Source organism: Motacilla alba, chromosome 13, assembly GCF_015832195.1.
Source record: "Motacilla alba alba isolate MOTALB_02 chromosome 13, Motacilla_alba_V1.0_pri, whole genome shotgun sequence".
Classification (NCBI taxonomy): Eukaryota; Metazoa; Chordata; class Aves; order Passeriformes; family Motacillidae; genus Motacilla; species Motacilla alba.
This window is the reverse complement of record NC_052028.1, coordinates 4335799-4353764: the sequence shown is the minus strand read 5'-3', so window position 1 is coordinate 4353764 and position 17966 is coordinate 4335799. Positions and strand designations below refer to the sequence as shown.

General features: G+C 43.8%; 1 protein-coding gene across 1 annotated transcript in view; it reads left to right on the top strand.

Annotated features, from left to right (window-relative positions):
• WWC1 (WW and C2 domain containing 1) overlaps positions 1-17966 on the top strand; it is a 66897-nt gene that overhangs the window by 18076 nt on the left and 30855 nt on the right. The window contains exons 2-3 of the mRNA XM_038149978.1: positions 12214-12323; positions 17198-17401. Coding sequence (XP_038005906.1) covers positions 12214-12323; positions 17198-17401 — 314 coding nt within the window. The remainder of the gene's footprint in view (positions 1-12213; positions 12324-17197; positions 17402-17966) is intronic.

The window sequence follows — 17966 nt, the reverse complement described above, 5'->3', positions numbered from 1 at the left end:
AAAGCTGTGTAGGGAGAGGTGGGAGAGATGCTTTTTACAGGAGCAACGAACCCTTAGCCATCAGCTCAGTTGCTGATGTCTTTGTGCTGTGGATCCAACACGATTCTCCCTCTCTCCCCTCCTCTAACGCATGCACTTGTACAGTCACATGCTAATTCAGGTTAAATAACTGCATCTCCTAGAAATTGATCCTTTTCCAAGATGCTTTTTGGGTGCTTCTAATCCTGAAGCATGTCCCAGGAAAGTGACACTGTTCAAATAAAGCAATCCTTGCAGTGCAAAAAAGTAATCAACACTTACTACTATGAATATGTGCTGTAAAATGAAAAATGCTGCATTCCTGAGTAAAATCTAAGTATTGTTACAGCTTGACTGTGGCACTTCTGTTGCTGAGGCTGCACTGCAGCTTTGGAAGCAGATACTTAAAATTCATTGGTTTGTGCTGGGGTTTTTTTCCCTCTTGACAAGGATAGAATAAAACCTGTCTTTCTCCATGGCTATAGGAACATACCCTTGCGTGTTTTTTGTTGGAGGAATTCAGGCATTTACTGATGTCTACGATAATTCCTTTCTAAATGCTTAGCTTAGAGCATTTGCATAAAACCTTATCTCACTTAACAAGTTCTGAATTTTTTTTCAATTTTAGAGGATCTAGGAATTTGGATGCGTACTAATGACCTTGGGACATTTGTTTTTATGTCTTGTGGAATGGGGTGGCCTCAGCCCAAGGGAGGCTGGAACTCACCCAAGGGAGGTGGAACTTGCCCTTGCTGATGGGGAAAGTCCCGTTGCTGTAGTACACGAGGACTTGTTTCCCTGTTGAGTAGCTGAATCAGCTTGCTGAGGAGTGACATGAGTAGCCATGCCACCTCCTCTGATGCTCCTGTGGAAACAGTACTTGGTTGTGTTGAGTGGCAGAGTTGCCAGGGTTGGTGTAGGCTGGCATGTGCTGTATCCAGTGAGATTACAGAGGATGTGCTGCGTGTCCAGAGCCTGCTTCTGAACAAAGCACAGCATGGTGTGAGCACACTTTTTCTGCCAAAGCTGGTGGCCTGGCTTGCCAGCTTCTTCAGTGCTCTGAGCTTCATGCCACACCTTCAGCTTTTGTTTGCCACAATGCTTAAGACAAATCTGGCATCTCTGGCCTTTTTCTTTGGGGTTATCTGGCTGGTAAAGCTGGGATGAAATGCACCCTGTTAAGTGCTCTTCATTTTGTAGTGTGGAACAGCTAGGATGGTGCTAGTGACACGGGTGTCTCTGCTGTCAGACCAGCCAGGAGCTTGACTGAGGCACATACCTACTGCACAGGTATGGGAAAAGTGGGAATACAGAGACAGCAAAAAGATACAAACAATCTGTGAGTTTAGCCACCTTCACCAGGGTATACTGGAAGGAGGAAGATTGTTCCTTTGGAAGGAAGGAGGTTCCTGTGCTCTTGGTCATAAACTAAAGTAAAAGAGTAGCTAAATATTAATAATGAGACTATGTAAGGTGTGTCTCTGGCACATACCTAGAGCATGAAGTGTGAGCAGCAGTGATAAAGTGATATGTATGCTGAGTCTCTGCCTAGTGGAAAGAAATGCTGTCTGTTTTGAACTGAGAAATAACTGAAAAACCAAATCCTCAGCTGGTTTGTGCCTTTTCTGAGCTGGCAGAAGGACTGTTAAGTGGGCTTTAAACTATCCAAGATAGATGGGAAAGGGGAATGCAAGAGAGCAAGTGGCATTATAACTTCCATGTTAACACAAATTTGATCTGTTGGCAAAATATATTCATAGTGGATCATTAAAAATAAACGATGTTTGTGAGAGTAAATCAATCAAACTCACTTGGTGATGCAAATCTCACTTTTGCTGTCCTCAGATGCGTGAGCAGCCTTCAATAGTTGTTGATTTGTATCGACTCCCTTGCAACGTGTGAAGTACTGAGCTATGTTTAGTGCTTTGTACAGTTCTGCCTATAAACACAGTTTGGCTTGATTTTTTTTGTGGCTTAACTACATGGTAAATCAAGGCTTTGTTACTTTGGATGAAAAAGATACTAAACCTATTAATTTTATACTCTTACCTTCTAACTCTACATCTCCTAAAGCTTTACCCTCAGAAGGTTGTTCTGGAAATTTCTTCTTATTCTGACATTTCTATTCATTTTTATTCAGTATGGCTTTTCAGGATCTGAGAACACATTGCCTCAACACCTTCAGCAGCAGCAGTAGATTGTAAAGCTCATATTGTGAATTCCAAGTGCTGCATTCATGAGCTGAGGGCTGTGCAACCTGGGCTTTCTCCTCTTTGGATCAGAAGTGAGTTGCAATGCTTCCAAAGGCTGTCCTCATTGCTAATTCACAAGGCTGAGCCTGTTGAAATAGTTTTGGTTTGCCACTCTTGAAGGAATGGCATGGATGGCAGTCTGCAGGGCTGTGCTTATGCTCCGGTGAGTGTTCTGTATCTGGAATTCACAGCTGCTTTGCAAGCAGAAGGATTTTTGTTCTGTGTTCTCCACTGCTCTGACATCATCTCGACCAGGCATCTGCTCTGATTCTTGCAGGCAGCCAGAAATACTGCTGTCCATACTTGGTACTGCTGAGTTTACAATGGCATTGAAAGGGCCCTGTGAGTGTCCTGAGGCCCCTCGGGGGTTCATGTGGCTTGGTAGTTTCCTCTGTGTAGCAGGCTTCTGCTCTATCTGGCCAGATTTCCAAGGCGGCAGGCTGATGTCAGATCAGAGCCATGCAGTAATGGTTTCAGACACTGCAGAAGAGCTGAGTGCCTGCAGCTGGTGTGACTTAGGGCAAGGAGCAGAAGATGCTCTGGTGATGCCCTGCTGCTTTCATAGACTGTGTTCTGCAAGGGGTGCAGACCAGAGAGCCTGCCAGTGTTGCTGTTGGGCATTGGGACCATCAGATAGCTCTATACCTCAGTCAGAACATTTATCATGCAAAAATAGCAAGCAGGCAGCCCTACCAAAGCTGCTGTATGGATGAGCAGTTAGCCCAGTGCTGGCAGGAGGTGAACCAGGGAGCAGCACACCAACCATGTGCATGTAAAATAAACTCCTGTGCATCCCTTGTCCTTTCTAAATAGGCTTCATACTAGCAATGCTTGTTTTCTACACTGGGGAGATGAGATGAGTCCAGTGAGGCCACCCTGGGGTTGTCTATCTTCCCACTTCAAATGTCATGTGAATAAAGGGCACAGGAGCTGACAAGAGGCAGCTGTTGCAGGAGGAATTTGCTGTTCACAGATGCTGGTGAGAAGTACATGCTTTTTTCTGAAAGAATTCAGGTTTGTAAGCACTGTGCATGAAGTGTAAATTCAGTGTCTGATGAAGCCCAGTTGTCCCAAATCTCTTCCCCATCATTCCTGCCTGGATGGTCAGCCCAGTGCTCACTGCACTGCACGTGTTCCTGAATGCTGAGGTAGGGCAGTTATTCCATACTTGCCTCCTTGCTGAGATCTCAAATATTTATCTTTTTCTGACAGTAGCTATTGATTCCCTGCTCTAGGAGCTGTACTGTGGGGGGAGTTTGTCCTATACACCTTATCTCGAGGCATCTTGCCAATATAAACTGCTGCCACCCACACTAGGCAGCCTTTCAGGGAAGCAGGAATGCAGGCTGTAAGAGCAGAGACAGAGCCTTCCAGTTCATAATCTCCCAGATATGTCAGGGAACTAGTCTGACTACTCTGGATGCTTGGTAGGCAATTTTCCCCATACTCTGAAGTGACCAGTCCCCTTATTCAAGAACAGTTGAGCTTCCAAGTGAAGAGAAAGCTGACTTAGTTTTAGTTAATCTGCTCAGGCTGTGCTTGTGGCAAGACTGCTTTTCATCCTAGAAGAACTGAAAGCAAACTTAAAAACCAATGTCAGCTATTTAAAATTAAAGATGTTTGAATTACTTGCATGGTTAAATTCCAACTCCTGCATGCTTTTAATTCAGTAGTGTTGTACTGTTCTCATCAAGTTGTTCCTTACACTTTTATATCTTTTCTGCTTAATTGGTTCAGGAAAGCATGCAGGATATAGAGGCTGGCAGGCAAGTTAATGTTGTGAGAAGCCTCATCTCCCATTTCTTGACTTTTTAACCTTGAACTATCCCAGGAATTTTTGCATTTGAGTGATTAAGAAGGTATGACTGACCTCCTGCTTGCAGAACCGGTTTGTTAATCACTGGGAATGATCTAAAATGTGCAAGTGGTTTTTGATAGCCTTGTCTTTGCAAATAACTTCGTTGTTCTTTGCTTCCAGAGGTAAATGATCTGCACTGAAGAGACATACACAGACAAACAGACTGTCAGTGTGCGCAGAGTAGAGCTTGTAAACATGCAGGCCTTTGCAGAAATGTGTGGAACAAGCAAGCAGCTGACTGTACTGATGCTCTAGGCATACTTTTTGTGCCTGGTGGGGTCATAAACCCCATGTATTATATAGATTGATGCTTCTGTGAAACTGTTTGACTAATAGAAATGTGTAAATGCATTTATGTTCAGAATACCTGAAATACAGACTGGTGCCTGACTTTCAGGTGCCTTTGGTATCTCCTGATCTCCTTTGTGGAGAATCTACTTGGGCAGTATGTGACTAATTTCTGTATAAAGGAAGAATTTAAATGTTACCTGCACATGTGAAAGCAGCAAAGGGTCTAATTGGCAAATTACACACAACTCAAGATCACCTTAATGAGATACAGAGGTTACCCTCACGGCCCGGCCAGAAAACATCACTGAGTTCTTGAGTAGTTTAGGCAAATTTTTTTTCTCAGAGTTGACCCCATTTTACTGTAAGAGTGTAATTCTGTTCCCAGTAATCCTTTATCACAGCAAGACCAGGACCACACACCGGCAGTAACTGAAATGACATATGCTTGAGGTAACCAGAAGTTTAAGGTGACTGGGCGTTTGTGTGGGTTTTGGCATAATGTCTCTCTTCCAAACTGTGAAATGTTGTGTTTGATCTCTCATAACTATACTCTCCTTGGAGTATAGTTAAGAAGCTTCTGAAATCTGTGATTACTTCTGAAAGCTTCTCCGTGCTACCTGGCAAGCACATTGGTGTTCATGGTTCCCCTCTGCTAATGGTGGTCCTGACCTGGGCCTTTCTGCTCCTCTGGGTGTAGAGGTCTCCCCCTCCAGCTCCCCTGCAGCTGGTGAGGTTTTGGTGCCACTGAGGTGTCACTTGGTCTGGAGCTGCCTGCTGTGTCACTGCTGTGTCCCTGCTGAGGATGCTGTTGGGGATGCGGTGTTCCCATTGCCTGTTTCCTAAACTGCTGTTGGAGTGGGAATCCAAGGGAGCATTTCATCGTGCGCAGGTGTGTGGAGGTGGGTTGAGAAAAGCTTTGCCAGCAAGATCATAAAACATTCACTGCCACACCTGCAGCCTCCAAAGGCAATCCTCCCTGCGGTGAGAGAAGATGCTCCCAGGGAAAATAGTTACTATAGTGACGAATGGCCCTGGTGTGTTTGAGGGCTGGATCACCAAGTTGAGTAATAAATGTGTAGGTGTCTATTTTTAAAAGCTTCTGTGAGGAGGAGATTGCAGACAAATTTTCTAGGACTACAGCAAAGTGATAGGTTTTTCTGTGCTGAAGTTTAAAAATAATCATCGTCTGTCTTGAGAATGAGATGACCTCATTAAAAACAAAGAAGCTTGTATGTCATCGTGTGGAGCCTCCTGGCAGTGATTCTTGCAGCAGCCTTCTGAGTTCCAGTAGCAGCTCTGCTGGAAGTTTGAGTTCCTCAAAACTCCGTGTGCACAGAAGGCCAGTGTCACAGCTGGAATTGAGGTGCCTTTAGCTCATCCTGGTCTGTGTAGCACATCCTGGCGCATAATGAGCAGTGAGTTTTATTCAAACAAGAAATGAATATATGCTGTGTAAAAAATAAATAAACAGAAGCCATTGAAAATAAAACCTGACTCTGAGCATCTCCTGCAAAATGCTGGGTTAAAAAGTTGTTTGGCTTTGTAAGAGAAATGGGATGAATGGAAGTATCTGCCACAACTCATTATTGTGTCCTCTGGCTTGGCTTCTTGCCCAAGGGCTTGTCTGCCTCACAGCTGCTGTGTACCTGTGAGTGCAGGAGGGAAGGGGTTGAGCTCAACAGGGCTGGTAGGGTGTTTTTCAGGGTTTGGTGGCTCAGGCTGTGGCTGTAAGAGGAGCTGACATGATGGCCCTGAGTGATTCAGGTGCTGCCGTTGTTCCTGGTGCAGTGAGCTGCTGCTGTGGGTACAGCAAACTGCAGGAAATCCCCTGGGCTGTCCTCTCACCCATAGTCATGAAGGATTTCATACAAGGCCATGTGATCTGTCCTGAACTGATTACAGTAAGGCTCTCCTGTTTAAATGGCTTTACTTTGTTAGGGGCTCTGAGGAGCCCTGCAAATAGAGGGATTAAGTGGGTTTATGCACGCTGTGGAAGCCTGGCCCTGGCTGTTGGTTTATAAACCTTCCCTTCTCGGTGACCCAAGCAGGATGTTTGCTAAGTGCACATCCACCTGCATGCACTTATGTCCTCGTGCTTGTGAGCCTCACCAGGAGCTGCTCGTGGTTTGCTGCTGGAGGCCCCAATTGATACCAAAATGCAGTAATTACAAAATAATATTTCCTGGTTTAGGCAGTTCAGAATTGATTTCTGTTACTGCTGCAGTATTAACTCCAGATTTGTAAGTGGCGCAGGTCACCTATCTCCAGCTCCTGCTAGGAATCTCTGTACAGCCATGTTTAACAAACCTTCTGTCAATCAAAAACTGGTTATACAAGGATTATTTGCCTTCAGTTTGCCATGTAATGAGGTTTTTGATTGACAACAGTGGAGTTCAAGAATATAGAAAGGCCTTCTGAATCTAAGATGAGCAAGCTTTCATTTAATACTGTTTGCACATGATAGCATTGGCTTTAGTTTTATCTGTGATAGAAACTGAAGGTGATCAAAAATCAGAAATATAGAAACCTTCTCATTTTAAAGTAATGTGACTTAGAAAATAGAGGTGGGAAGCTAACTTTGTATTTGGTGCTGTGGGAGTGGGATTTGGACATCATTTGCTGTACAAATAGTTGAGCTACTGTGGGCAAACATTTTGCAAAGATGGAAGTGTCTTGGGATGTTCACCATGACTGGTGGGAGCAGTGGCTTTACCCTCATCCTGCCTCTGCCTGAAGACTGTCAGATGCTTCTCAGATTAGGAAGTTGGGTGATGCTGATCTTTTAGCTTTGTTACCAGGATTAGTTTCTGAACAGCAGCCTTGACTTGCTCTGTGTGGTGGTTGCTGTGGGTACCTGTTTTCCAGGTGTCCTAATGAGGAATGGCACTTGTTCAAGTAGATTTGAATTTCTTGAATGAAATGAAATATAAAAATTGCATACTGGAAGATAAGAAAATATCATGGAAATGGAGAACTGTAGGTTGATACGTCTTTTTCAAAATACTGATTATTCAATTATTCCAATTTAAACATTGCCAAGTTATTAAACATTGCCAGCCTATGGGGGAATGGCAGTCGCAGGGATGATGAATGTGAGATATGGGTGAGTTCCTTTGAGGTGAATGTATGGGTTACTTTTGGATGAGCTGGAAGGCCAGCGTTAGGCTATGATTTACAAGTATCTTCTCTAGCTCAGGCTAGTTTCTCTTGTAGAGCTCCTACACCAAGCTCAGCCTCCAGCTTAGAAGCAAATGAAACGCTTGAGGAGTAGTTCAGACCTAACTGATGTCTGATGGGTGTCAGCAAAGGGAGCGTGGCTGGGAAATGCAAACAAACTCTTGTCCCTAAGTGTCTCTCTTTCTGGGTTTTGTAAAAAGTGCTGTATGTACAGACCTTAATTTTGCCCCTTGGTTCCCTCTTTGTGCCTGGAGATCAGAAGTCATAGAGCCAGGATTTTCGGAACTCTGGGTGCATTGCTTTCGTGTGAGATCTGGGTGAATGCACCTGAAGGTTTCCCTGAGGAAGGAGGGCGAGGAATGCACAAACCATTTTGCAGGTGTCCTTCCTTAGTTACAGGCAGGTGGTGAAAGGGGAGCATTTTTGTGCACTGCTGCTTTGAGTCCAGCTACAGGGAGAACCTATTGTGTGGTAATGTGGTTTGCCTGAGCTTTTTTTTCAAGGCAGCTAGGAAGCTTTGTGAATTGAAAAGGAGAGGTTTCAAAGGAATAGTCCTGCAGATGTGTCCTAGCTTTAACTTCCCACATGCAGAGGAACAGTCCTGTTTTATGCAGCAGTAATGCACTAACTAAATCATGTCCCGCTGGGAGAAAGAAGCTTCTCCTTTTGCTCTTTAATCCGTCATTGTGAGTATGCTTGGGGAAACACTGCATTTTTGGATCCCTTCTGGAAAATTGGTTTATTTTAGTCTTCATAACAACCCCTAAAATCATATCTTAAAACAAGGAAATAATATCTTTTTTCTTTTTATGCTGTATTCAGAATCTTGCTATGCAACATATTATATGTCTTTCATCTAATTGTACCATTGCTACTTTGATTTGTGACAGTTTTTCCCACAACAGCTAGGGAAAAGAGCTTAGAAAAGTAAGTAATATGGTTATGAAGCTGCAGTTACTTGGGGAAATAGCTATTTTGTCTATAACAAGTGGAATTACACTCTTAGTTATAAAACTAATAATGATTCTGTTTGCTAGTTGAATGACAGATTTCTCCTCTGTACAAATGGGATAGTTGGAAGCTTTGGGCAGCCAGGAAGGAGGGCATTGGTCTTGGTGATGGGTGCTCCTTGTGAGAGATGCTGAAATTATCAGTCTCAAAAGTGAAATAATTGTCTGTTTCTGAGCCCTAGTAACTGGCAAGTCTCCAGTTGGCTTGTGTCATTGCTATAGCAGACTGATCCTGCCTTGCTTTTTTCTTCCTTTTTCCAAAACTCTAACTGAAAGAACTGGCTGGATGTAGTTCATGCATTGCATTTCATATGGAAAAGAGGAATAAGCATCCTTCAGTTGCTTGGTCCTGGCTTCCTATTGAGTCTGACAGTTTCTGAGCACTTTTATAAGGAATTCAGCTGCTTCTAGCAAAATAAGACTGGACAAAAGCTGAACAGAAGCTTTATAAGTTTGGTGTTACACTTTAGAGCACCAAAGTTGGCACTACAGTGCCATTCCCTGATGAACATATTCCAGAGACCTAGGGCTGATAGTGCAGCTCCACACTGGTTTTTGTTTTTTACCAAGACAGGGTTTAATATTAATATTAGATGGGATTCTTGAGCAGAACTGTGTGAGAAACTGAACTCAGTGTGTAACACAAATTAATTTACTGAGACATGTTTTATGTCTGCAGCACACCCTCACCTAATGTACTTTAAGTATGGGTTTAATTGCTGCTCCATGTTGAGGGATTCTTGCTTGGATCCTTCACCAAAACTGTTGAGCAGTGTAGCTGGGACATGGGAGAGGCTTGTCTCCTGGTTTAATCACTCTGCAGGGCTGGATGGAGCTGGTGTGCAATGCCGGGGACTGCAAACCCAGGAATTGCACCTCTTCTGACAAAGCTCTCTACAGAAGTGGCAGAGCAGCGGTCATGCTACCAATTCACAGCAGTATTTAGAGTGTTACTAACCAAATGATGCACTGGAGAAGACCCCTGGGACTTCCTGTGCCATGCAGCCCCACCTCGATTCCTGGGGGTGGTTGTGGGCACCACAGTATAAACAAAGACATGAAACCATCAGAGAGTGTCCAGAGGATGGCCATGAGGATGGTAAATGGTCTGGAGGGGGAGCTGCATGAGGAGTGGCTAAGGGCATTTGGTTTGCTCAGCATGGAGAAGAGGAGACTGAGGGGAGACCTCCTTGTGGTCTGCAACTTCCTTGTGAGGGGAAGCAGAGGGGCAGGCACCCATCTGCACCATGAGCATGACAGGACTCGAGGAAACAGCTGAGGCTGAGCCTGGAGGTTTAGGTCGGATAGAGGTGGAAGTTTTTTCAGCCAGAGGGTGGTGAGACACTGCCCAGGCTCCCCAGGGAATGGTTATGGCTCCAAGGCTGCCAGAGCTCCAGGAGTGTTTGGACAATGCTCTCAGGGATGCACAGGGTGGGATTGTTGGGTTGTCTGTGCAGGGCCAGGACTCAGTGATCCCTGTGGGTCCCTTCCAGCTCAGGATATTTCATGGTTCTGTCACCCCAGCATGACTGTGCCCCTCTCAGGGATGGGAGCAGCTCCATCTAGTTCAGCGTTCAGCCCTGTGCCCTCCCTCTCCCCTACCTGTGCTGCTTCCACATGAACCACAATGGTTAAATAAAAGCAGATGCCATTTTCAGAGAGGGGAAAAGTGTTAACCCTGGTGTTTAACTTAACATTGCCAACACGTTTGCTACAGCACTTTCATCTCTGTTATCTCCAGAGAATGGCTTGTATCTGACCTTGCTCTGCATTTTTACCCTTGTGCATCTTTGATTTGATCAACTCAGAGCAGCACATATTGGATACTCAGGCAGAGGAGACAGCTTGATCCACAGGGAAGAGCGTGGGATAAGGCATAGCAATCACAAGCATTGAGATTCTATTTTATTTTCAGGTAATCTCTGTTTTCTATACAAACACACATTTGGTACACAGTCTAGATTAAGAACTGTAAAAATAAACCCTGCAGTGTAACTTTATTGAGAAAGTTTCACAGTTCCATGTCTGAGTTCTTTTGCACAGCAGAGCTTTAAATTAAATTGAAATTTTCTGAGAGAATAGTGACTGAAACTCTGCTTTATGTGGCAAAGGTAATACTTTGAAAGGGAAATGCAACAGCAGGTAAATTAGAGGTGTTAGTGGCTTACATGGCTTTTACAAAAATGTTCCCACCCCATTCTTACTGCATACCAGACTTATAGGTCATATTTAAAGGGAGTTACATTAGTTGTTAAATGTTGATTTTATGTTGAAGGCTTATATATTAGTTGAAGGCAATATCTTCTGGGTGAAGGCTTTTTTCCCTAGAATTCCTCTTCACAATGGGTGACTGTAAGATGTTAATATGGGAGTACCAGGTGGTTCTCAGTGCCTCCAGATGACGTCTCCTCAGAACTTAGTAAAACTTTGTCTGTCAGCCCTCCTTAATTACCCTTGGATGGGGAAGACTTTGCTGGAGAGCTGTCCAGTCTCTTGCAGTGGGTTGCAGAGCTGCTCTGTGTCCCCCTCTGGCTCCCTGTGATGGGCTGCTTGCATGTGGCAGAGTTGGGTGCAGCTCTGTAGGTGCTTGCTCACCCCTTTGCTCTCTGTGTGTGCCCGCCTGGAGGGACTGTGGTGTTGTACTGTGTGTCCTGTGCTCTCTGCCACGAGGGCTTCTCTGGGAAGGCACACTCAACCCCCTTCCATCCATACATCCATACACCATGCCGAGCACTAGGCTTGTGTGATGGATCTCTGGGCCTCTGGCACATTGTGCTTTTGGCAGCTGGGGTTGTGAGGCACCTGCAGGATTAATTCCTCCTGGCTTGTGCCTCCCTGCAGTGCTGTTTGGTTTGCAGTTTTGTTGGTGCAAGCTGAACCTCATTAACTCTGAGTGAAAGGGAGGAAAGGGACGAGGTTTTGGTGATTAAAATCTGTGTGGTCACTCAAGGAGTGGGTACTCTCAGCTTTGTGTTTACCCATACAGGCCTTCAGAGTGTTTCTGGCTGTGCTCTGTAATAGAAAAACGCATCAGAGCAGTGCTGTGGAAATACTTCCTTGTTCGGACGGAGTGGGTTACACGTTTTCTGATACTGAGAAACTAATCTTGTTTGTCATTAATGAAACAGAGCATATTGCAATGCAAATGAGAGAAGTTGCATGACAAGTGGTCCCACAGTCCTCAGCACTTGCTATTGATTGTTCAGTCTTACTTATTCATGCTATGCAAATTGCATTTCTCATCTTGCTCCTTCTTGTCTACATATTTTTGGTACAGGACTTGCCTGCAAACAGTCTTGTTCTTTCACTGGAGAGGCAGGAATTGTTTCTGGCAAAGTTCTTAATGTTCCTTTGTCAAGCGAGTACTGGCTGAGCCAGGCAAGGCTCCGGAGCTCTGTCAGAATGAATTCATCTTGCTCTAACTTCAGATGGAGAAAGGGAAGAGTTGGTGGTGTATTATTTAATAAGAACAAAGTCTTTAAAATATTTTTCAATTCTGTTTGGTTTGATACTGAAGCCCTTGTGGCATTTGTTTTCTGGTCAGTTGTTTGGAACAGGCATATGGGAGTGTTCTTTTATTTGTGCTAAATATTATCTTGCATTTCAGGTATACTAAACCACTGACCTTTGCTGACTGCATCAGTGATGAGTTGCCCTTAGGATGGGAAGAAGCTTATGACCCTCAGGTTGGAGTCTATTACATAGACCACAACACCAGTAAGTGACATGCTACTGTGTTTTTGCAGAGTGATTTGTGCCTCTATTAAAGTTTACTGAACACAAAACTACAGAGTTGCTAACAGCATGTTTTAGAGTCAATGAGATCTGCAGCTCGTGAAATCAAATCCTTTCCTCTTCCATCATACAAATACTTCCCTCTCTGAACAGGAATTTGACACCTTCTGGGTTGCAATCTTCAAATTGGCAGCCACGTTCAAGCCAATACTATGGACACACCTCTGTCAGATTTGGTTCTGCTGAGGAGTCCAGCTGGGTAGCAGTGATCTGGAGTTTGTTCTTAGCCTGGAGTTTGTCCCTGTGGCAAGACCATCAGAAACAGTGCAAAGGTCTTGTGTTGGTTCCCTGGCAGGGGTGAGCTGAATGAGCAGGAGCTCCCTTGGCTGCAGGAGCTCACACTGCCTTTGCTGGAGACAAAACCCTCAAGTAAGCTTGGGATGTCCTGTTCAGGGTTCAGGCTTGGGGTGTCTTTATCCTGTGCCCTCAAACTAAGCCACTGCTTACACCCTTTCCTAGACTGCTTGATAGACCAAAAGTTAATTTTGTAAGCTCATTTGAATTATAGGAAAATACAGCATTGTTATATCATCACAGACATTACTAGAATAACTGTAATGGGTTAGGCTAGAACAAATCCCCTGGAAAAGTAATAAGCAGAACAAATCAGTGACTTTGATTCTCTTTACAGAGCAGCTCCAGCTGCAGCCCAGAAATTCACAGCAGAACCATGTCCTTTTAGGGGAGCTTGCAACTCGTGCTGAGAGAAACTTTTAAAAGACAAAAGTGCCTTGAAGTGCTTTTAAGTTGTGGGTTTTTAAAAATCTACTTCTAGGACTTCAACTGAGAACTTAAACTTTTTTCTTTTTTTTTTTATTTTTGAAAATTACATGATTTTTTTAAAATAAAAATATGGAAGTCTGGTGCATTTTTTTTTGTTGCTGGATTTTTTCCCTCCTTGGGTATCTTCATCTTCATCCCCTTCCCTTTTTCAAAACTGCCACAACTTCACCTGGCCTGAGACTGCACCCTCCAAGCTTTAGCAACTTCTCTTGGGTGTTAAAAATGCAGAATGAAAAAAGCCCATTCCCAAAAGCTCCAACTGACCCTCACAATACAAAGATCAGAAGTTTCCAGATGTAAAGGTGACACAAATATTTTTATTTAGAACTTATGTAAATCCTGTGATCTTAGGATGATATATCTTTAAATGGCTTCATCTTAACTATTTTTCTGTGAGGTAGGGGATGCTAATTTTTCTTTTTATTGGAGAGTTGGAAAGGGTAGGCAAGTCTACAGGATCACACAAAGGAGATCTGCAGGGGGAGGAGTGGACAAACTTTGCTTTTGAAGGTGCTAAGTTGCAAGGCACAAATTTGGATCTCCTGCAGGTCTGTAAGACCAGGTCAGGTGTCCATTTCAGTCTAGGAATAGGAAAATATCCTTGACCTGGAGCTGTGGGACATGGAAGCCTGTTGGACCTCTGGGGTGTTTCAGTTAGCAGAAACTCCAGCGTTGTTAAGTTTGAGGTTGGACTCAGTGATCCTAAAGGCCTTTTCCAGCCTGAATGGTTGAATGCAGTTGGGACAAACCAAATATGGTTTAATTTATACATTTGACTTGGTGCAGGGCGAGCATGCAGAGATCTGATTGCAGGTCTGGGGCAGTTACCCCTGGTCTGTGCCACTCACAGGCACCACAAGATTTGGGGGCATGCAGAGAAGCCTTCCAGCTGTGCTTACACCTACCTGCTTACTAACAGTGCCTTTTAAAAACTTACACTTCTGTGGGATGTCAGAGGCCTCAATATTTAAATGAGAATTCCAGCTAAAAAGTTAAGAGGAAGAGGAACAAGCTCATGACATATTTATTGTGCCAGCTCTAATCCAGATCACAACAGAGCAGAACACATCCATTTACCTTAACCTAATCAAGCAGCTCAGCTTTGTGGTTCATGTTGAAGTATCCTCTGGAGAGTGTCCAAAACCTTCTTCCTCTCCAAGGTGTCTGGCAGATTCCCTGGCAGGAAGGAACTGCTGAGGGTGGGAAGGGAATGGAGCTGTGTTGGGTCTTGCTCATACTGCACAAGTATTTGAGACTAATTATCAGAAATGAGCCCAAGAATAGTCTTAAATGAAATCTAAAGGTAGGAGCCATTAAAAGAAGCAAGATGGAGAACAATTGTAACCACCTCTCTGAGGGAAAATAAATACAATTAAATTGAATTGAGTACCCAGAATATTCCTAATAAAGTATTAATGCATAGCCTTGAGTGTGCCTCTCTGGGAGAACTTTGGAGTGTGATTTACACAAAGAAATGATGCTGATGTTAGCATTGTAAACCTGCATTCCTCCAACATGAAGCAAGCCAATTTATTTATGACAAACTCAACATTAAATTAGGAATTCACAAGACAACAAATGATGTAATAGCCTGCATTTGTATAGTTCTTTCATCTCACTTCTGAATGTATTATGCATTTCTCAGTAGCTGGGCTCAGTGAGAGCCCTTGGCCAACACTTCTGTTGATTGGTTTTACATGTTTGAAAACCAAAGCTCAGAGCTGCAATCAAGGGGTTACAGTTAGTGCTTTGATTACTGAAAAGGTTGAGGTGAATATTTAGAATAAATCTGGACACAAAGCATTTCAGTACCTCATTGTGTTGTCCATCCTCTCTTTGAGCTGTCTGCTGAGCATTCCCTGGGCCAGATTGTGGATGGGCTTGGAGCACTGGCAGTGCTTCACCCCCTCACAGAGGTGTTCAGGACTGGGGGCTTTTGCAGTCTTCCTCCTCATTGCTTATAATAGAGGAATTTTCCTGCAGCAGCTTCTACCACCCTTCTTGGGATTATAGGAAGAATGGGCTGCTAGTCTAAGGAAAAACTGGAAATAACCAGGCTTGAAGACTTATGTTGAGGTAGACTTACGATCCAGTGTCCTGCATCAGACTTGAAGAGCCACGGGCACGTTGCCAACATACTTTTTATGCTGGAAATTAGAGAGCCCTAAGTCTCAGTTGCTGGTGACTGTGTAGTCGTGTCCAAGGAAGCTGCATGTCTGGGAATGTGGGGGCAGCTCCCTGGGTAACAGCAGACTTTTCCTTTCTGGTTCAGCTGTGGAGAAAAGGCAGTTGCTTCATCTGGGTGTGTGTAATGGTTATCTGGAAAATGGGATTTGGGGACAAAAATTGAGGCAGGAGCATGGGGATGTCAGAGTCTTACAGGTTCTGTGCCCTCCTGATCTTTCTGTTGTTCCCTCTAAGACCACAGTGCTATCCATGAGGGCCCCTACAGCTGGTACAAGCAGCTGCTTTTCCCTCATAATATTTTGGGGCAGCTTTTTAGGTCCAGGCCTAGCTTTAATATTGTATCAGCTGAAATACTGCTTCTGCTTGCAGGACCTGTAAAAGACTCTGTTGAAATACTTCTACAAACTATACTAGGGTTTTTTTAATGCATTTTGTGGCTTCTCCAAGTTTTGCCATGTAATTTGAAGTGCCATGTGCTCTTTTGGGTCTTGAGATATTGTTAGAAACAACTTACTGCTGGAGTAGCCAATTAATTTTCTCCTCAGCATGATCATGGACAGCTTGTGAAAAGGATTGAGTGTCCATCCCTTGGGTAAACCCTTTATTTCTAGTTCTGCTGCTAAGAATATTGTCTAACTTCTCTTCCCCACATCCTGTGTACTGCTGTGTTGGTCTTACGCCCGACTCACTTAAGAGCTGCTCATACCTTCCACTCTGGCAGCTTTTGCTAAATATTTAAAGAGGCTCTTAAGATATGCAGATTAGATTCCCACTGATAGTTTCAAGCAAGTCCTTTCTATTAATTATTCATTATGTGGTAACTAGGCATCCTTATTCAAGCATGTTAGTTTAGACAGTTCAGAGCACTTGGTCAACTAAATATTGGAACCTGCTCCAAGCAAGAACATGTAATAGCCTTGAAATAGAAATGAAAAATGTTTTGGGCACTTCTGCACAAAACAGAGACAAGCACTGACCATAAATTTACCTCGTTAGTATTAGGAGTAGCTGCATGTCTGTGACCTTACCCCTTTTTCATGATTAGAAACCTGGAAAGGAATATATTGGTTGTGTTGGGGTGACGGAGGTGGAAGTGCTGTAACTGCTGCATTCCCTATGTTACCCTAAACTCCACCTCCCATATCCTTCAGCCATTTACTGCTGTGCTTGCTTTCCCTAAAGGAAATGTTTACTCCTCTCTGAGATTCTGTTCATATAATGTCATTTAAGATGCTTTCACAAATCTGTGATTCAGTCAGACTTTATTTTTACTTGCCTCTGGAATCTGAGTGAGCAGGTTTTCTTTCCCCCCTGCAATAAAAGCCACTTGGCAGCCAAAGAGGATGGGCAGAGTTGTAATTGCTTTCATGTTGTCAGGTGCAATATAATGCAGTTATGAGGCAGTGATACATTCTGAAAGTTTTATCAGTGAAATAGTAGAGGTATTTTATTAGTAATGTTATAAAGCAGTTACAATAAAGATAAGTATAACAGTCAATGCCAGTATTTTAGAACTGTGCATGCATATTCTTGGGTGGATGTTTTTTAAGAGCCAAAACCAGGGCAGCTTCAGCAGCAGAGGAGTTGGAGAGTTACATGACAGATTTGTTGTGAATTATTCTATCCAGCATGGCAGAACGCATTGGAATTCATTGTGGATCAACAGTCACCTCCTTAGAAAAAAAGGAAAATGTCTTTATTCAACTTTTTCATCACAGGGATGGGGCAAGAGACTATTTTAAAATGTCATAAGCAGTGGAGCTTTTCCAAGTAGCAGAATAAACCTGCATTCTGTTGATCTTGCTTTCTTCTGTTTTCTCTCCAAGAAACAACTCAGATAGAGGACCCTCGGGTGCAATGGAGGAGGGAGCAGGAGCACATGCTGAAGGATTACCTTGTCCTGGCCCAGGAGGCCATTGCTGCCCAGAAGGAGATCTACCAAGTGAAACAGCAGAGGCTTGAACTGGCCCAGCAGGAGTATCGGCAGCTGCACGATGTTTGGGAGCACAAACTGGGCTCTCAGACCAGCTGTGAGTACTTAGTGAGCTCTGAACCAGCTCTTGCCTCAGCTGTGCACCCTGTAGGACAGTAAGAGGCATGGTCCTTGGATAGAGCCCTGGGCTGGTGTGCCATGGTCAGTTTGTTTCAGAAATGGTATCTGCCCAGCACCTGTTTGGTAAAGGCTGATGGTTGTGAAACACTCCTGTGTGTGGCTCAGTCACTGCAGTCAATGTGCAGATTTTCTGCATGGGCTTCAATAAATGCTAAAAAAATGTGGTGGTTGGCTCAGTGTGAAAAAGTTAACTTCCATGGTATTTTCCTTGATTCCCCTGTTTAAAGTACAGAAACACTGTGAGAAGGTCCATCTTGGGTGGTATTCCCAAGCCCTTTTGTAGTTTTATATCCCAGGTAGTCAAGTGATGGTCTAGGGAAGCTGAGGGTCTGTATTTCATGCCATGTTCCAAGTCACTGCTGCTGGATTTCCTCTCTGTGTGTGCAGAACAGCAGTTTGTGCTCCATATTCTGTGTCACAACGCATCAATACCAATGTCACTTCAAGATTTGGTGCAGAAATCTTCATAGAATGCTGTATTT